We start from the raw sequence: 16,217 nt of genomic DNA on the forward strand, positions 1-16,217 counted from the left end.
TTTGCATCAAAGTACAATTAGTGGGGCTCATTTTAACCCCTTCTATTATAAGGAAACCTTTCAAAAACCTAGGGAAAAAATCATTTCAAATAAACTTGGTGCATTCTGTCTAGGAGGGGGTCCCTCCCCGTGCCCAGACAGTCCACACACAGCCTATGTGCTTGCTTTTCTGCCACGTCCATTTCCCTCCCCCTTCTAGCCTGAAATGCATTATTCAGAAGTGAAGCCCGTGAGCCTCGCTTTTCCTGTCACCCCAGGATTCCTGCTTCTGCTAACTCTCTCTCCCCGCAGCTCAGCCACCATGAACCTGACAGACTCCTTTTTATTTCAAGGAGCAACAGTTCTGCAGATGAAGGCTCTAGAAACACAGAGCGACACTGGCTGCTCGTAGATGATATTGTTATTGAACTTGACTATTTAGCTCTTGACTGTAACACAGAACCCCCAAGAACGATGTGTGTATTAAAGCCTGTGACACGGTTATAGGAACCATTATCACTGTGGCGGGATATAAGGCAAAGGTGCAGACACAGCACCACAGCCAAGGCTTGGTAGAGTAGCCTGTGACTGCGACTTGGTTTGTATGCCAGAGAATGCGTTTGATTTTAGAGAACTGATTAGGGTATAAATTGCTTGTAGTGTGAAAACCACTCACCAATAAAGACAGACGTGACAGGCTCGCCCGTGTCTCCGTTCAGAAGATGTCCGTTCTGGGAACAGGAGCTGGCAAACAAGTACTCCTGTAAGCTGGTAGGTTTGTGCCCCCGAGGGGGCATGGCTTTCTCATTGCTTCGGGGTGTGGCTCTCCCATTGGCACCTGCTTTATTTGCCTTTCACAGTGGACCTGTGAGGCCCTAGAATTGAGGTCTGCCCTCAGAGCTGGTGTCAGGCCCCCTGGGACTGCTGCCCTCTGCCTTTCCCTGGAAAGAAGGGACCAGAGGAAGGAAGCAGAGACCTGGGTTCCCCCAGGAACTGGAGCTGGGAAATAAAGCAAGGTGCCAGCATTTCGGAAGAAGGGGTCAGAAGCTGGGGTGTTTGGAGTATGGCTCAGTCAGGAAATAAGTGCGCGCTGCACAAGCATGCGGGTCAGGGCTCAGATCCCAACAGTCACAAACAGCTGGGCACAGAGGCACATGTCTGTTAGTCCAGTGCTGGGAGGCAGAAGACAGGCGGCTCACTGGAGCTCATTGGCCTGCTAGTCTAGCCAATCAGGGTCCCCGGGTTCAGGGATGCCCTGTCTCAAGGAATGAGGCAAAAGTGACAGAGAGGCCTATGTAAACATGCACAAGTATATCGTGTGCGCGTGAGTGTGCACGCACACACACACACACACACACACACACACACACCACCACCACCACCCAGAACAAAGACAAACGTCAAAAAGAGGGAGTGGAGTCCTCAGCTGGTACAGACACTTGCCCCTGACAACCTGGAATCAATCCGTAAGATATTCACACAGCAGGAGGAGGGAACCTCCTGTAACCTCACACACATGCTGTGGCGCGCATGTTCCTGTATACACCCAAATGCATCAATAAATAAATATAAAATTCTTTTTAAAAAATTAAATGTGGAGCCATCTTTAATCCCAGCACTCGGGAGGCAGAGGCAGGCGAATCACTGTGAGTTCAAGGCCAGCCTGGTCTACAAAGTGAGTTCCAGGTCAGCCAGGGCTACACAGAGAAACCCTGTCTCAAACACCAAAAAAATTGTTTAATGCGGAACATTATAGATGAAGACACTGGATGTCACCCTCTGGCCTCTATACACACATGTACATGTTTGCACACACATATGCACAAAGACACACACACACACACACACACACACACCAAACAAAAAACACATTACATGCCCTCCAACTTTATAGTAATAGAACTCACCCTGGCAATGTGTGAGTTACCTCAGCAAAACTGAAGCTCCAAGAGCTGCCAGTCAGTAAACTATCCATGCAAACACAGGGCACAGGCCAGGTGGAAAGCCAGGCTGTTGTCACGTCAGAACTGTGACGAGAATGGCCTCAGAAAGCAGATTGCACGGGTCAGTCAGGACGGCTGTTCGTGAAGTGGCCTGCCAGGTGAGCTAACACTCGGTGCCTTCCTAGGTGGTCTTTCTTGCTGATGAATACTGCAACTATTGTCAAGACATTTTACAGAGCGTGAGGAACCAGGAACTGGAAAAGGTAGGCTTCCGTCTATAAAACACAGGCTCTGCAGCTGCCTGTCACCTACTTAACCTGAGCAGACCCCTCCAGGTCAGCCACGGCCATCCCATTGCATCGACACCTCAGCGTGCAACTGTCCTGGCATTGGTGAATTCTGGAACGTGGTCTGGTCTCAGCTTCCTCATTTGGGGCAAGCTTTTGGTATCTAAGCTCCTCAGTTTTGAGTGACAGGTCGCTTTAGTGCACACGCGCACGCTATGAAGCCAGCGTGAAGCGTTACAGTGTGGGAGAGACCAGCGCGCATCCCGGTGCCAAGTCTCTCAGATACTTGCTTAAATCATGGCCTGTGACTGGCTCCATTTCCAGGACTAGGAAGGCATTTTCCACAAGGCTTCCCCATGTTGAGAAATGTATATTTAAGTAACGACGGAAGACCGTTACACAATATGACTGCTGAGTCCTAGGGTTAGTCACCTTTTCCTGACTAATGTGTTCCTCAGTTACCATTAACTGCAACAAAATCCCCGAGATAAGAAACTTAAAAAGAAGGGATCTTTATTTTAATTTATGGTTTGGGAAATTTGGGCTCCTGCTCATTGGCATCGGTCATCATTTTGCACATGTGACAAGGCAGACAGAATATGAAGGCAGCGGCTGAGCGGCAGAACAAAGCGTTCCTCCTGGGTGAGACACTATGAAAAAGAAGAGACCAACGTGTCTCAATCCTCTCAAAGGTGGCTCCCAGTGGCTACAATGCTCCCTACTAGACCGAACTCTTGAATGTGCCACGACATCCTAATAGCATACCAGCCGAGGACCAAGCCTTTGACTGATAAGCCTTGGGGGAACATTCTAGATTTAAACCATAACAGTTACTATAGCAAAAAATGCCTTAGAAAGGCACACTTAAAAAAGATGTATCTATCTATCTATCTATTTATTTATTTATTTATTTATTTTATTATGTACATAGTGTTCTGTCTGCAGGCCAGAAGAGGGCATCAGATCATATCAGAGATGGTTGTGAGCCACCATGTGGTTGTTGAGAATTGAACTCAAGACCTCTGAAAGAGCAGGCAGTGCTCTTAACCTCTGAGCCATCCCTCCAGCCCTGGAAAGACTCACTTATTAAAAAAAAGAAAAAAAAGAAAAAAAAAGAATGTTTCTTTTGCGTCATAGTTTTAAAGGTTTAAGGTCTAAAGGACTTCATCTAGTGATAGCTTTCCTATTGGCAGCCTACAGCAACACAGCAGGGTTTTTTGGTTTTTTTGGTTTGGGGAGTGAGTGTGTGTGTGTGTGTCTGTCTGTCTGTCTGTCTCTTCCTCTTATAGAACTGTAAGCATCCAGTCATCAGGCCTCTACCCTGTGGCCTTCTATAATCCAAGTCAGCTCTCTGAAGGCCCTGGCTCTACACACCAAAGTCTTCATTCTCCACAGTGGGTATTGAACCCCTGTGTAAGCTCAGTGGAGGACAAGCCATGGCAGGCTGTCTAGTTAGAATGTTCTGGGTACCCAGAGATGGAAGAGTAGACGCTGAAGAGGAACACACACACACACACACACACACACACACACACATACATGCGTACACGCACAGCACACACACACACACACACACGCACACAAAGCAGGCCACCATGCTGCTGCCAGTGCCAGTAGGAAAAGCAGAGGCTGAGCAGAGCCTGGGCACAGAATGGGTTCCTGCTGGAGTCTACACTGTGGGCAGAGGCAGCACGATGTTCCCCAGCAGGAGTCTGTACATAAAGAAGATGATGGGGAGGCAGGACCAGCAAAGTTTCCGTCGCCCCACAAGGAGCTGTAACCCATTGGGAAGATCGGGAAGGCCACCGCCCTGGAAGTGTCTAGACCAAAGCTTCACTGGGGTCCCAGTGAGAAGGACCAGGCTTCAGTCTCGGGCAGTCACGGATGTCGGGCTGAGGAGCAGCCTGTTGTTCCTCATTACTGAGCAGCATTTGGAGGACTTGGAACACGGGTCACCAGCTAGACCCCATGGCGCACTTCTCCTGACTCACTCTGGAGAAGCCTCTGTCAGTGTTCCTGACACAGATCGCAAGTCACAGCCCTCTTGGTGGCTCCTACTTCCTTACAGCCTGTACTGGGACTCGCTTCTTGCCTAGGGACCCTGGAGGGCCGTGTCATGCTTCAGGATGTCTCTGCCTATGGAAATCCTACAGGACAAGAATTTTAGGGCTGGAGAGATAGCTTAGTGCTGCTTTTGTAGAAAACCTGATTCTAGCTCCCAATACCAACATGGTAGCTCATAACCACCTCTAACTCCACTTCAGGGATCTGATCCCTTCTTCTGACTCCACCGGCACACACACACACACACACACACACACACACACACACACACACAACTAATAATAAACCCTTAAGGAGGGCGTTCTTTATTAGCTGGCAACTGCCAATCTAGTTCAAAAACTGGAATCTGGAAATGGGCAGGTAAAACAGACAAGGAAGGAAACCGGCCCTTTGCCCCTCAGCATGCTGCCCACTTGGTCTCCGAGAAGGCCCCTGGGGCTTCACAGTGCAGTGATGCCGTTACTTTTTGATGGTCGGTCAGTCAGTAGATTACTTTTTAGCCTCGACCCTTAATTGGGCCCCCAGTGACCTAACCTTCGTCTTTACTATAATCAACCAGAGCCCCCTGGTGGTCAGAAGCAGCCTTCCACCTAGGAACCACCCTCAAGGAAATTGGCTTCCTAGCGTGGGACAGAGGCAGGGCAGGCTGCTTTGGTTGCTAAACAGAGTTGTTTCTGCTGGAGAGATGGCTCTAGCACGGGCCAGAAGACCCGGGTGCAATTCCCAGCACCCACATGGGGATTCGCCACCATCTGTTACTTCAGCTCCAGGGGATCTGACACTTCACACAAACGGAAATGCAGGCAAACCAGCAAGGCAGATGAAATACATTCGTTTCCAAACATAGCTTTGTGAAGGTGATAGCAAGCTTTGCATGCCCTGTTGTGAAGACCATGCCATGGCCTTGGGGGTCGGGGGTTAGGGTGCAGTGTTGACTGTATGGAAGTGAGGCCTGCAAGGCACAGCTTGGTTTTCTGATGGTATGTTCTGTCACACTAGGTGGAGGATTTAATCACATCCTTCTGGAAATCTCTGCAGCAGGACACAGTCATGCTCATGTCACTGCCTGATGTGCGCCAGCTCTTGGGATGCTACGATATGCAGCTTTATAAGGTGGGCAGACCCTGACCTCCCCGGACATCCATTCAGCAACAGATGCCAGTGGTCAAGTTAGAGCAGAACCCCCATACACAGCAGCCCAGAGAGCACCCAATCTACAGCAGCCCAGAACAGCACCCCAATACAAGCAGCCCAGAACAGCACCCCAATAATCTATACCAGCCCAGAACAGTACCCCACTATACAGCATCCCAGAACAGCACCCCAATAATCTACACCAGCCCAGAACAGTACCCTATTACACAGCAGCCCAGAACAGCACCGCAATACACAGCAGCCCAGAAAGCACCCCAATCTACACCAGCCCAGAACAGCACACCTAATCAACACACAGAATAAATAGTACTCTCTAACACACATGATAGACCAGGAGGGCCTTTTGCTCTTTTGAATTTTTGCATACAAAGAAAATAATGGTTCAGAATTTAGCCAGTTTCGTCTCTGGACATATCAAGGCAAAGATGTTCTATTTTTTTTATTTCTTGAAGACAGCGCCCCACTATCTAACCACACCTGGCTTTGATTCAGTCCATAAAGTAGTGGATTATAGGTGTCCCCAGGCCAGGCTTTTAAAAGGCATTTTCAGGGGGCTAGAGAGATGTCTCGGGTTAAGAGCTCTGGCTGCTCTTCCAGAGGACCCAGGTTCGATTCCCAGCACCCACGTGGTGGCTCACAACCTTCTGTAACTCTAGTTCCAGGGAACCCAGTGCCCTCTTCTGGTCTCCTTGGGCACTGCACGCTGACATGTATGAGCAAACACCTGTACACATAAAGCAAATAGCATTTTAGAAAAGAAACAAAGATGTTTTTGAATGCAGAGCCATGGATGGTGACTATGCAGGAGTCGCTGCCAGGCTTGCCTTGCTCTGGCGCTCCACTCTCTGGGGGGCAGTCACGGGAGATTGAGGCCACACGGGCCTCGTGTCTGTGGGCAGTCACAGGAGACTGAGGGCCACACGGGCCTCGTTTCTTTGCTGAAACCATCTTTTGCGTATCACAAATCTCACCGTTTAGGTCTTACGGGTCTAGTGCATCTTGTTTCTCACACAGAAGACTAAAAGGAGCTGACTCAGCCCTTCAGCATGTTGGTTTTGACGCTCCTGGCGTTAGCCAGAGTGGTGGTGGTTTTGTTGTTTGGGTTTTGGTTTGCTTGCTTTGATTGAGTCGGGAGCCAGCGTGTGCCTCAGTGGCGTAGTATTGCCTGATGTGCACAAGGCCTTGGGTTCCATCCGTGGCTGAGAGGAGGCATTATCAATATTTGAAATCAAGGTTCCACTTCTGGCACACCAGGGTGTTGGGGTGTCCCGCACCAAAAGCGGTGGCTCCCTCAGACGTACTGTGACCTACCGGGTCCCTGAGTCACTTGTTGGAAGCCCCTGAACCGGCAGGCCAGGTCACCCCGCTTGGTTCTTCCCCTGCAGGGCCTGGAGGAGACTCTCCTCCCTGACTTCCTGGAGGATGTTAGCATCCAGTACCTGAAGTCTGTCCGGCTGTTCAGTAAGAGACTCAAACTGTGGCTTCTCAGTGCTCTGGAGGGTTTCCCGGCCATCCTACAGATCTCCAAACTCAAAGGTACCATTCCACAAAACGCACAGATTCTGTAAGATGAAGGACTGAATGTCGCCCCGCCCCGCCCGGCAGCGCCATCTAGCGGCTGGTCGTGCACTGTAACCCTTTGCCCCTCACCCCTGAAATGGAGCAGAGCCGAGGTGGGGGATATAGGGGGTGGGGGTTGAGGGTCGGGGGCTCAGTGACATTATAGTGCTTCTGATGGGTTCCCAGGCTAAGCCACCCCCCAGCAAATACTGCCTGAGAGTGTCTTTCTCAGCAGCTGTCCTTCAGGAGGGTGGGAAAGTAAGCAACTGCCCCCTTCCCACCTCCCTTCCATCCATATATATATATATTTTTATATATATATATATATATTTTTTTTTTTTTTAAAGAGATGAGGAAGTTTGTGTGTTTGGAGATCTTGAATAAAAATTTTAGACTCCTATGTATTCCTCTCCAGTCACCTGAGACTGTTGTAACATCATACCCTTGGTGGGTCACAAGCAGCTGAGATTTCTTCCTCGGTTGCTTGTGAGGAATGGATGTTGGCTCACAGACAGATAGGCTGTCGGCTTTGCCCTCACCCGGGGCTGGCAGCTGGGGACTCCTCTCCTAAAAGGACCGTTCCCTTCAGGAAAGTCCTGCTCTGGAGACTGATACGCTCACAGAGATATGTCCTCTCAGTACCGTGACTGTGGGGTGCCGCTTCATCATGTGAATAAAGGATCACAAACCACCCCACAGCAGCCCAGTCCAGACGCTGGGATTATAGAGTCGGCTACACGGGTTTATGTTGGCTGTGCTGCCCCTAGCGGAGCTCCAGGGAGAGCACCAGTAATGGGCTTGTGTGTTGTTCTTCACAGAAGTCAATGGATTTGTCAAAAGACTCAGGAGGAAGACGTACCTTTCCAACATGGCGAAGGTATGTTGCTGCTCCCTGAATGTTCCTGGGCACACGTGACTCTCCACATCCTCCTGTCACTGCCTGCAGGACGGAGCAGAAGCCATTTCACCTCACCCATAGGCAGAGGGCAGACAGGAAAGCCTGCTTGAGGGGGTAGGGAGTGGGCAGGTCCCATGATGCAATGTGAGAAGTCCACCCTGTCCCTTGCACTGAAAGGCTCAGTCACCTCTGAGCTCTGCCCAGGAGAAAATCGAAGGTAATAGTACCTAATGGATACAGGAGGGGTGCCCTGGGGTGCTGACCTGGGCTGGGGGGGTGCCCTGGGGTGCTGACCTGGGCTGGAGAGGTGCCCTGGGGTGCTTACCTGGGTTGGCTGGTGTCAGAGGTGAAAAGGCACCACAGCGAACCCCTGACAGACAGGTAGACAGACAGACAGACCCCTTCCCCTCTGACTTCCGCGTGTCTGGGGTTCCAGTCTCCTCAGCTCTGAGCCTCTGGCTTTGGTGGTAATTATGTGGCTGACGCAGTGGTTGTCAACCTCTACGTGTCGACCCCTTTGAAGTCACCTGTCACATACTTACATTACGATTCATAACAGGAGCAAAATTACAGTTTTGAAGTAGTAATGAAAATAATGTTGTGGTTGGGGTTGCCACAACGTGAGGGGCTGTATTAACGGGTCGCAGCGTTAGGAAGGCGGAGAAGCACTGCTCTAGAGGACGGTGATACCCTTTGCTCCTCCTGGCCCTGTTGGTTCCTCCCCACAGGCTCAGCCCTTCTCGGACTGACAATGATTCCAAGGCCCTTGACAGTTAGGTCTGTACCAAGTGTAGACAGACATTCCTTGTCATTGCTCCCTGGACAATACCATGCAACAACTTTGCTCACAGCTTGTACTGTATAGGGTGTCGCCAGTCCCCTAGAGATGGTCTAAGCCATATGGAAGACTGTCCAGACTGTGCACAAACACTACATATGCGCATCCATTTCATCCCACCCCCAAGCAGAGGGTGCCGGGTCTCATGGTGCTCGACAAGAAGCCCACCCATCCCTTGCCCTGAGCGGTTCTGGTCCTCTTGACTCTCTCTGTACACTGGCATGTCAAGGAACCATCCCCTAGTTGGTGGCAAAGGACAGGAGTATGAGGCCAGTACCCTGGACATAGGCCTGAACTTCAAGCACCGGTACTATGCCCCAAGTCCATCTGAGCAGGAGAGGTAGGTGGCAGGTCCTCTGTGAGCCAGCCTGTCCATCTAGCTCTCAGCTGGTCCTTTGGTCATCCCTGATCTGCAGCACATACGCTTTCCTGGGTCCGTCTGGCCAATGACTACGGTCCTTGAGTTCACCCCAGTGATGGGGGCACATGTGAGTTCTAGGGTGAGCCCTGCTCTGGGCCTGTCTTTGGTCCTGTGAGTCTGTGAGGGTATTTATGTAACACCCTAATGTAGTTCCCTCCTCTGGGAAATGGAGACTGGGGTAGCTTAGGGGTGACCAAGTGCCTGTACTGTGACATCACAACAGGTAACGGTTTCTATAGTCCCCCAACCGACAGCTCAAAAATCAGTTCTTAAAGGTTAACATCTATAATGAGATCTGTATACATAATAAATAAATCTTTTTTTTAAAAAAAGGTTAATTTCATGTTTGAAGGGTTCCCAACTGGAAGCGCAGAGGCAGGGACAGAGCCGCTTCTTGTCATGTGCAAGACACAGAATCTGAGTCCCAGAGTGAGAGAAAGCGAAAAAGAAAGAGAGAGAAGAGAGAAGGGTGGGGGGAGGGACAGGGATGGAGAAGAAAGGCCTGATGCCCCACAGCTGCCTGCTTAAGTACCAAGGACAACGTTATAAGAATCTAATAAGTTGCTCTGGTTTCCTTTCTGAGTCACTGTGGCCTGGTTGGGGGAGGGGGTTACTGAGGAAGAGGAAGCTTAGCACGCCTGGCTCCAGGAGCTAGAATGTGCACCGTCTGAGCATTTCATATCACTTGAGATTGTATATTTCTGGACATATCCATAATCGCTTTTCCTTCCCCTCAACAACAGCAGGAAGCTCCATGATGTCCAGGGTGATGAGCAACGGTAACATGCCATGGACTAATCGGTCTCCCTCTGCATCCTCAGACAATGAAAATGGTCCTGAAGAACAGCAGACGAATCGGGCTCCTGAAGTCAGACTTGCGCGCCATCATCAGCGAAGGCACTTTGGTTATTTCAAAGAAGGTCCTGGCGGGCGACTCAGGCCATGAAGAAGATCTGGAGAGCCACACAGAGATGAAATGTAACCCTCCTTCACACTCCATTTGGGGCGAGCTCAGCCAGCACTAGGAAGGTCCTGCTCACTACAGCAGAACTGCATTTACCTAGGCGAACTACTCACTCATGTTTTCCTGTAGGGAGCGACAGGCAAGCCAGGAAACCCCCAATGGCAGTGGTTCTCAGCCTTCCTGATGCTGCGACCCTTTAATACAGTTCCTCATGTTGTGGTGACCCCCAACCACCAAATTACTCCATTGTTACTTCCTAACTGTAATTTTAGTACCATCATGATCAGTAATATAAATCTCTGATAAGTGACCCTGTGAAAGGGATCGTGACCCACAGGTTGAGAACCACTGCTCTATGGCGTCTGTTCCCTGGGCCTTCGTGAGTGTCGGACAGGGTGTCGGTGCCAATGCACGTTGGATGAGGCAGTGCACAGAGAGGTGAGGCCTCGGGCATTGCTGCCTGACAGTATTTCTTTGCAGCCATCCCCCTTATGGGGGTGAGGGGAGATTATTCCTGCATCTGCCCTGTATGCACACACATCCAAGCATCTCTTCCATCCTGTGTGACTGAATGGACCTAGCGCCACGCATTACCAGGTTCTGATGACCCACAATTAGACACGGAAAATTTTAACAACGTGCTGTGCCCGGGTCAAACCGCTCGCCATGGCAGTACTCCACAAACAACCGATACAGAGCGCCAGATTCCTCCCTCATGACAAATACTTGCAACTATTTTCAAGGAAGGGAAACCTCTCCTCTATAAAGAGGCCCAATTTATGGTGGCACACTATGTGTGTGTGGGGTGTGGGGCGGGGACAGAGATAGTGACTGAGGGCCTTCCCAAAGCTCCTTTCAGGAGGGGAGCTGAGCTGAGAGCTACCTGAAGCTAGCACTGGGTACCAGGCTCCACTCTTGGCCAGCATGCCTCAGGAAGGCCCAGAAGCTTCTCCCTCTCAGGCACAATCCCCCCCGGAGTCCTCTCAGCTGTGGCTAAAGCTGCCTGCAAAGAAGCAAGCTCCTTCAGGTGTCAGCCGTGCTCGTCGTGGGCCACCCGGAGAGCCGCTGTCACACAGCAGCACCTCAGTTTCTGTGACCCAATGGACACATGGTTTGGGTAACATAGAAACCACCTGAAAAATAATCTTTTCTTTGACTTTGAAGTAGAGTTGACCCTGCTGTGGATGTGCTAATAGTTAAGCTACTGAAATATACCTCTGCTTTTGGTAATGTGTCTTGTCAACCCCCTTTCACTTGTCACTTGTGTCCCTAGACCCTAAGATCCTGGCTGTCCCCAATCCAGATGTCCCCCCTGTGATGCTCCAATTTCCTCAGCCAAACAAGTTTCAGAGCTCTGGGCGTCAGTCCCCAGTAGTAGAGCCTTAAAGGCTCCCTTTCAAGGGCACTGGCTTCCCTGGAAGACCCAAATGGGCATCCATTCACTGTACTTGGCCCAAGTCCCAACTGCCTATAGAGCCCAGTAAAGGTGCCTGGGCCCCAGATGCCTACAAACTTCCTCTAGGCCTGCCTAAAATATGCGTGTGCCCACTATCATCCCTCTGTGACCCTCAAAGATGATGCAGAGCACAGCCGGGACTTTGCTGGCTACTGTTGGCTCCTGCAGGCCCGGTGTTTGTAAAGCCCAGGGCCACACTTGCTGGGCAGCTGCCCTCGGGAAGGAAGGCTTTCCTTGCTGCTCTTCCTCCAGCACTGCTTCTGAGACCCGGACCTGACTTCACACACAGGCAAGGGTTCCACCTGTATGAGCACACAACCTCAGGCAAGGCACTGACTGCCTTTGATGTCCCCATCGCTTAAGTAAGTGACACTAATAAACCAGCCTGTTGTGAAACTGTCAAGGATCGGTGAGGTCATGTCTGCCCTGTACAGTGAGCTCATCTGAAGCCAGACTCCATGTAATTGCAAGGTGGAGCTATTGTCTCAAAGCATGTCATCCCATTGCAACAAGCAGTAGAGGCAGGACTATGATTTCCAAGAAGGGGACCCCAGAGATGACAGATCGAGCCAGAGAACTGATCCTTTGTGTCCCGGGGATCCCCTCTGTGCTGTTCTTCTGGTCTGTCCCAAGGTTTCTAACATGAGTACCTAGTTCATTCGATCCTTTATTCATTGTCTCCTTGCAGGCTTGGGCTGTTTAATTTCTTTGCTGGAAACCTCAACAGATCTTGCTGAACTCCTGAACTGTGTGTCTTCAAACCTCCAAGCGCTTGTCTTCCAGGTGAAAAACTGATTTTATTTTTTTACAGGAAAGATGTGGGTGTTGATCCTTCTACCTAAATTATAGCCTCAAGTACCCACCACTTACCTGCATGACTCTGGCCTTGATGACCACAGAGGTAGTAAATTCACTCAGAATTCACCCTTTGTTTCCAGAGTGCAGGCCTTTGGAGAATCCCTTTGAAGTTCCATCTGTCCCTGGAGGCATGAGAAACTGGCTCTCTGCTGGCCACAAGTGTGTCAGGGTGGTGTGGGTGTCAGGATAGGGACATGGCCTCTCACCTCCGACAAGACACAAAATGGGAAGGTTGCATATCTCATGTGTGTGTATGTGTGTTGTGTGTGTGTGTACTGTGTGTTTGAGTGAATGTGGGTTGCATACGTGTGTGAGTAGAAGTGTGAAATGGGAGGAAATTGGGTACATGTGTGTGCCTGTGCTTGAGTAAACAGGTGTATGTTAGCATAGGGGACGTGTGTGCACAGATGAGTGTAGGCAGGTGTGTACATAAGCATTTGAAGGACAGAGTTAGAGCATATGGTGAGGGCGTGAGCATCACCTGGAGGAAAGCTCTGCCTTTGGGAACAGCAGTGTCCATTTGGGTGTTTTACAGACAGACATGTCCAAATAAAGTAGATGAAAAAACTCAAGGAGTGGCCGTGATGGTTCATGCCTTCAATTGCAGCCCTTGGGAGGCAGAGGCAGAGGGATCTCTGGTCTACACAGCAAGCTCCTGGACAACTAGGATGACATAGAGAGACCTGTCTCAAAAAAGGAAGGAAGGAAGGAAGGAAATGAGAGGTGGATCCAGCTGTGTGTAGGCCAGTGGCACAGCATTTGCTTAGCCTGTGTGAAGTTGAGGGTTCCACTTCCAGGACCACAGAAAAGAAACAAAAAGTAGATTAGACTGTCAGTGATGGGAGTGAACTCTTCTCTGGCAGCTGTGCCTCTAGGGACTCCTTTCACTGGGGTCCTGGGTTTGACTTCCATCACTGACCAAGCGGACAGCAAGCCATGGAAGGCCAAGAACGCCATGAGAGAAGCTACAGGGAGAGCCATGCCTGTGGTCCCTGTTGAGTGGGGACTGGAACTTAAATGGGATCCTGGAAGGTGGAGAACGCATGAAAGGTGCACAGCATACGTGTTACCTGGGAAAGAGGGGCAAAGCTTGGGGAAGAGAGCACGGGCAGAGACAAGCCTGTCCCGAAGGAGGAGTAGACTCAGCAGGCCAGAGCCAGGACCCTGTGCCTGAAAACCAGAGAAGGGCTTCAGACATCCTCCTGCTCCACCTCCCTGTCACTCCCTGCCTGGCCTCCTCGGTAGCTCTGACAGTAACTCCAGGAGATGAGCTAGAAAAATGCCTAAGGAGAAAACCAGGAAGCCCTTTCCCGCTGCCCTTCCCATTCTTTGCTTCTTAAAAAATAATCACACAAGCGGTGCTTGGAGAGTGCAAGGAGGGTGTGTGAAGGTACACACCTATGGTTAAGAAGCTGAGGCAGGAGCATAATGAACTCAAGACTAGCCTGCACTACATAACCAGACCCTGTGTAAAAAAAAAAAAAAAAAAAAAAAGATAATAGTAATTGTTTGAGATTTTGTGCTGGGTGTTGGTTGACTGGGCAGCTGAAGGTTTGTTCCATGTCAGTGATGCAGGCTTTTCAAGGGTCCGTCCCTATTTCTACCAACTCATTCAGTCACCATCTTAAACCAAGAAATCTCTTGTGCCAGTCCTGTCTCTAAGCAGCTGGACTGACCCACTCACGTTTCAAGCCAAGGGACAGCACGGGACACCATGTGTTGCTGGTCTCTGCCACCCTCTCTGCAGCCTTCACCAATGAGCCATGTTATGAAAAACGGTATCAGTTTGTTTTAAGTAGATGCCTTGGAAAGGCTTGTTGCTATAAAAATCGCTCAGCTGATTTTTAAAAACACAGAAGAGTGTCAGTAGAAGAGCCAGTGCAGAGCCTTGGACTTGTGGGGGGTGACTAGCGGCTTCGGTTGTTAGCATCTGCCAGGGTACTAGCAGAGGAAACAGGGCGTGCCTCTGGTGCTGTGCTGGGACAGATAGGCTGGTGTTCATGCCCCACCGCCCCCCCCCGTTAACCCCTTTCCCCCACCCCAGCTCCTTCCCAGTTGCCTTTAGGAAGCACCCCCACTGTGGACTGAGGATGTGACTCAAGTTGGTAGAGTTCTTGCCCAGCATAGATTAGGTCTGATCCCCAACCCATAAAACTATACCTAATGGGATGTACACCTGTAACACACCTGTATTAACACACCTGTATTAACACACCTGTATTAACACATCTGTATTAACACACCTGTAATCCCAGCCTCCAGAGATGGTGGTGATAAGACCAGAATTCATCACCAAGCTTGAGGCCAGTTAGGGTCACATGAGACCCTACCTCAAAGTAAAAAATATAAATAATAGGTGGATGGATGGATGGATGGATGGAGTCCTGTGTTTTCATAGTTACAATGTCCGTCAGCCTCACTTCTCCCTTCACCACTCTTGGTCACCAGTAAGAGCCCCACTCAGAGGTGAGAAATGTGGTAAGAAAGATGGTAAATCTCAGAGAAGGTCTTTGGCGTATGGAGGTTTTCTGTGTGGGGTGGGAAGAAAAGCGGTAAGAAGACAGGACATTTCACTGTTTCCAGCCAAGCTTTGCCTCTGGGTCAGTCAGGCATGGGCCACATGGCAAGTGACTGAGGCTGAGAAGGGTCCTGGGGACACTCATTCACGGCACGTCATGGTTGTAGTTCACATGTGACTCGGCGCTGCTCTCAGTCTACACAGAGAACATCCTCGTTACACGTGGCAGCATCTATTGATGGACACGTTAGTGCCACCTAGACCATCAAATGGCCAGAGTTCTGCTGGGCACAAGGGCAGGGACTGGCCAGTCCTAGATGATGACACCCTTAGCAGCCAGAGCTGAGTTTCCCACGCAGACACCCTCGTGTCTCAGTGCTGTGGGCTCCGTGGTGCTCTGTCAGTCGGACAGGACATGCAGAAAAGCTAGTCTGCAGCAGCCACCAGTGGCGCTTCTCCGGGGCACTTCAGTGACGCTGCTACAGCATTTCTGTGTGGTACCTACTAAAGAAACACGATGGGGAAAGTGAATTGAACAAAGTTAATTTAAGCAAAGAACAGTCCCTGCGTTCGGCAGCCCTCAAAGCCAGAGAAGATCCTCTGTCATGGCAGCAGTGTCTGTAGACAGGAAAAGGCTGAAAGAAGAAATAAGGATGAAAAGTCAACTGGCCACCAAGGTTCAAGCAAAGCCGCATCATGCTGAGAATTATTGCTGAGGCCTTAACTAGTCGCCTTCTTTCCCCTCTCCTTCCCCCCTCTTTCCCCGCTCTCCCCTCTCTTCCCTCCTCTTCCCCCTCCTCCCTCTGCCCACCACTCTCTCTTGGTCTCTCAGGTCAGATAAAAACCTCAGTTACCTCTCGGTGACAGAGCTTTAGTATGGGTGAATCCCTATGGTTCTGTTGTGTCCCAGTGCAGGAACTTGGGTCAAATCAATATCCCCCCCCCATAAAGTTTATGTAATACATTTCACGCCTGGCCTCATTTTAAAAATGATGGTGGGGATGGAAAATAAAATAGGGCACTTTCCTACCTCCCTGCTTCTCTTGACCTCCGTCAGAGGGCTCTGCTGCAAACCATCTCCACAGGGACTGGAGCAGGCTTGCTGCTAGACAGGCAGCTAACCCCAGTGATCCTGACAATCAGGTCTGACCCCTCATCCCACAAACCAGTGGAAAAGTGGGAAACGTGGGCCCCAAGTAGAAATACGTTGCTGCTGCTCCAGAGGACCCAAGCCACTCACACAGGGCAACTTGACGCCTGTAACTCTTGCTCCAAC

General features: G+C 50.4%; 1 protein-coding gene across 1 annotated transcript in view; it reads left to right on the forward strand.

Annotated features, from left to right (window-relative positions):
* The window catches only part of Rfx8 (regulatory factor X8), a 71,424-nt gene that overhangs the window by 44,556 nt on the left and 10,651 nt on the right, over positions 1-16,217 (forward strand). The window contains exons 6-12 of the mRNA XM_051152744.1: positions 640-750; positions 2,108-2,185; positions 5,273-5,386; positions 6,814-6,964; positions 7,807-7,865; positions 9,967-10,123; positions 12,254-12,348. Of these exons, the coding sequence (XP_051008701.1) occupies positions 640-750; positions 2,108-2,185; positions 5,273-5,386; positions 6,814-6,964; positions 7,807-7,865; positions 9,967-10,123; positions 12,254-12,348 (765 nt within the window). The remainder of the gene's footprint in view (positions 1-639; positions 751-2,107; positions 2,186-5,272; positions 5,387-6,813; positions 6,965-7,806; positions 7,866-9,966; positions 10,124-12,253; positions 12,349-16,217) is intronic.

This window comes from Acomys russatus, chromosome 11 (genome assembly GCF_903995435.1).
Source record: "Acomys russatus chromosome 11, mAcoRus1.1, whole genome shotgun sequence".
NCBI lineage: Eukaryota > Metazoa > Chordata > Mammalia > Rodentia > Muridae > Acomys > Acomys russatus.